The sequence below is a fragment of the Panicum hallii genome, chromosome 3 (assembly GCF_002211085.1).
Source record: "Panicum hallii strain FIL2 chromosome 3, PHallii_v3.1, whole genome shotgun sequence".
NCBI lineage: Eukaryota > Viridiplantae > Streptophyta > Magnoliopsida > Poales > Poaceae > Panicum > Panicum hallii.
In genome coordinates, this window is record NC_038044.1 from 25355673 (window position 1) to 25359117 (window position 3445).

At 46.6% G+C, this 3445-nt stretch overlaps 1 protein-coding gene across 1 annotated transcript; it reads left to right on the forward strand.

Moving 5' to 3' along the window:
* Window positions 1-410: 410 nt before the first annotated feature.
* LOC112885375 (vegetative cell wall protein gp1-like) lies at window positions 411-2323 on the forward strand. The gene is made up of 4 exons (XM_025951008.1): window positions 411-418; window positions 531-1054; window positions 1190-1486; window positions 2160-2323. Exons 1-4 carry the CDS (start codon window positions 411-413, stop codon window positions 2321-2323), a joined length of 993 nt encoding a protein of 330 aa, XP_025806793.1.
* Window positions 2324-3445: the final 1122 nt, after the last annotated feature.

Below are 3445 nucleotides of genomic sequence, written 5' to 3' on the forward strand. Positions count from 1 at the left end.
GGAATACAAACCACCATACAGGACGTAGGGTATTACGCACCTCGCGGCCCGAACCTGTCTAAATCTTGCGTTCCTTGCACCTTCAAGTTCCTGATCTCGGTGTCTCCTCACCTAAATTTACCACCTTGGGTATACCCTTCGGTGGACAGCCGGTAAAACATTGACAACAGCTTCCTTTTATTCAATTCTGTTGGTTTTCTCACCAAGGGTTCTTCTTACAAATGACACTTAAATAAGGGTTTAGTATTAGAAGAAAGTTCATTTCTTTTGCAAGTACAAAAGCTGCCCTGTTAATTTGTGTTTTCTTATTTTTAGCGGTGCCGTTACTCCTAGGATTAGTTCAGGTGTCCAGTAGGAAGATAGAGTACCTGTACTCATTGGTGCTTCATGCCATGGGCGGAGGGCCCACTATGGCCTGGTATTGCTTGGGCAATACCTTGGCCTGGCCCAAGAAAGGGTATTATACCCATGTCTTCAACTGGCCCAACATAACCCTAAGCCCATCACGCTCGTCCGCCGCCCTCCACCAGTCCACCGCCCCATGCCCCCGCGGCCCCGTTCCTCCGCCGCCGGCAGCCCTCCACCGCCCCGGCCCGCGCCGTCCTCCACTGCCCTCCACCGCCCCAGGCCGCGCCGCCCTCGACGGCCGCCCGCGCCGCCCCTAGCCGCGCCGCGCCGCCCCGCCCTCCACCGCCCTCCACCGCCCCAGGCCGCGCAGCCCTCGACGGCCGCCCGCGCCGCCCCTGGCCGCGCCGCGCCGCCCCGCCCTCCACCGCCCTCCACCGCCCCAGGCCGCGCCGCCCTCGACGGCCGCCCGCGCCGCCCCTAGCCGCGCCGCGCCGCCCCGCCCTCCACCGCCCTCCACCGCCCCAGGCCGCGCAGCCCTCGACGGCCGCCCGCGCCGCCCCTGGCCGCGCCGCGCCGCCCCGCCCTCCACCGCCCTCCACCGCCCCAGGCCGCGCCACCCTCGACGGCCGCCCGCGCCGCCCCACCCCGCCCCGCCCCGGGCCGTGCCGCCCTCCACCGCCCTCCACCGCCCTCCACCGCCCGCTCCGTAGCCTGCATCGGAAGTATGGATAAGAATGCAAGGAAAAAGATTGCCCAAAATGGTATATTTTTGATATGATGCTAAATTTCTGATTGTATTAATTGTTTACATTGTTGATGATTGATGTTTGATAATTGACAGATTTGAAGAGCTATTTTAGTCAAGGCCGCAGTGGACCTAGCACTCGTGCTAGTGGAGTTGCAGATCATCATGAAGCTCAATTACAAGGGGAAGAAGAGGTTAATGGTGAAGGAAATGCACATGTTCAAGTTCAAGCACATCAAGATGACAATAGTGAAGAAGTTGATGGTCAAGAATTTGAAGGTATAACTGAGTTCAACCCGGATCACATCATTTCTGATCCGGGACTTCGTATTCCAATTGATCGCTTTGCTCCTAATATTAGAGATGAAGTTAGAAGGGCATTCATAGCTAAAGGTCCGACTCAACCAATTGGTCATAAATTTCCTCAATCACATGATAAAAGGAGATTTCAAAAGCATTGGTTTAGGCAACATAGTTGGTTGGAATATAGTGTGAAGAAGAACAAGGCTTATTGCTTCTATTTTTACCTTTTTAAACATGATAGAATGGATGATAAGTTTTGTCATGATGCGTTTACAAAAGTTGGCTTCTCACAATGGAGAAATATTTACACGGCATTTTCCAAAGCATGTTGGTGGACCTAATAGCATACACAATATGGCAGCAACAACATTCCATGATTTTCATAACCAAAGGTCGAGTGTAAGACATATGGTTTCAAGCCATAGCAAAGATGCATTGGTCAAATATGAGACCCGTTTGGAGGCCTCCTTAAGTATTGTAAGTTACCTTGCATTGCAAGGTGAACCATTCCGTGGTTCTGATGAGACTAGTACTTCTTTGAATAAAGGCAACTTTTTAGAATTTCTTGATTGGTACAAAGAAAGAAATGAGGAGGTGAGATGAGCATTTGATGAGCTGTGTCCAAAAAATGCCAAAATGACTTCCGAAACGATTCAAAAAGAACTTGCAAACTGTTGTTCTCAGGCAGTAACACAAGCAATAAAAGAAGAAATGGGGGATTGTCTATTTTCTGTTCTTGTTGATGAATCCCGTGATATTTCAGTCAAGGAACAAATGGCTATTATTGTGAGATTTGTCAACAAAAAAGGAGAAGTAATAGAAAGATTTTTGGGTATCAACCATGTGAAGGACACAACATCAGAGTCATTGAAGAAAGTATTAGTTGAGATGTTAAGTGATCATGGATTAGTTGTTGCAAAACTTTGAGGGCAGGGGTATGATGGTGCTTCTAATATGAGAGGTGAATTTAATGGTCTTCAAAAATTAATTCGAGATGAGAACCCATATGCTTTCTATATCCATTGCTTTGCTCATCAATTGCAATTGGTAGTTGTTGCTGCCTCAAAATGTTGCTCATCCCTTGAGGATTTTTTTAAGTATGTAACATTGATTGTGAGTAGCACTAGTGCTTCTTGCAAAAGGACGGATTTATTGTTGCATAAGCATCGCTTGAATCTCTTATCTAAGTTGGAGAGTGGAGAAATTTCATCAGGGAGAGGCAAACAACAAGCAACATCATTGTCAAGACCCGAAGATACAAGATGGGAATCTCATTATAAGACTTTGCTTCGTATTGGATTCAGTAATAGAAGTCTTAGAAATTGTGCATCAAGATGAGCGCAATCCATCTGGTGCAGGTGGCTTTGTTGGAAAAATGGAGTGTTTCAGCTTTGTGTTTATGATGAAGATGATGTTGCAAATCCTCCGTATCACAAATGAGCTCTCTCTTCTCTTGCAGAGGAAGGATCAAAATATTGTCCAAGCTATGTCGTTGGTTGTGGATGTGAGAACACGTTTGATTAATTTGAGAAGTGAGGGTTGGGAGCCATTGTTGGAAGAAACTAAAGCATTTTGCCTTGCAAATGATATCCCAATACCAAATATGTGTGATGCTGTGCCACGGTTTGGCCGATCAAGGAAAGGTGGGAGAAATAATATCACTCAAGAACATTTTTATCGTGTGGATACCTTCTATGCTGCTATAGATTCTATCACCACCGAGTTTGATCATCGCTTTAATGAGCTATCTTTAGAGTTGCTTGTGTATTTTGTTTGCCTTGATCCAAGAAATTCATTCTCTAAGTTTGATGTGAAGAAGCTTGCTCGGATTGCAGATATGTATCATGAGGATTTCTCTTTTGATGACCGCTAGACTATAAAAGATCAACTAAGAACTTTCATTATTCATATGCGAAGAGTTGAAGAATTCAAGACTTGTTATGATCTTGCGAGTCTATAAAAAATAATGGTTCAACTTGAGAGACATATTGTGTTTCCATTGGTCTATCGTCTCATTGAGTTGGCATTGTTGTTACCAGTGGCAACCGC

What these genes read in the sequence shown, in the direction of transcription:
- LOC112885375 (XM_025951008.1), top strand. An exon ending in CGCCCTCCACCGCCCGCTCC is followed by an intron (nt 1,055 to 1,189) that starts GTAGCCTGCATC and finishes GATAATTGACAG; the next exon opens with ATTTGAAGAGCTATTTTAGT. An exon ending in AAGGGCATTCATAGCTAAAG is followed by an intron (nt 1,487 to 2,159) that starts GTCCGACTCAAC and finishes GTGATATTTCAG; the next exon opens with TCAAGGAACAAATGGCTATT.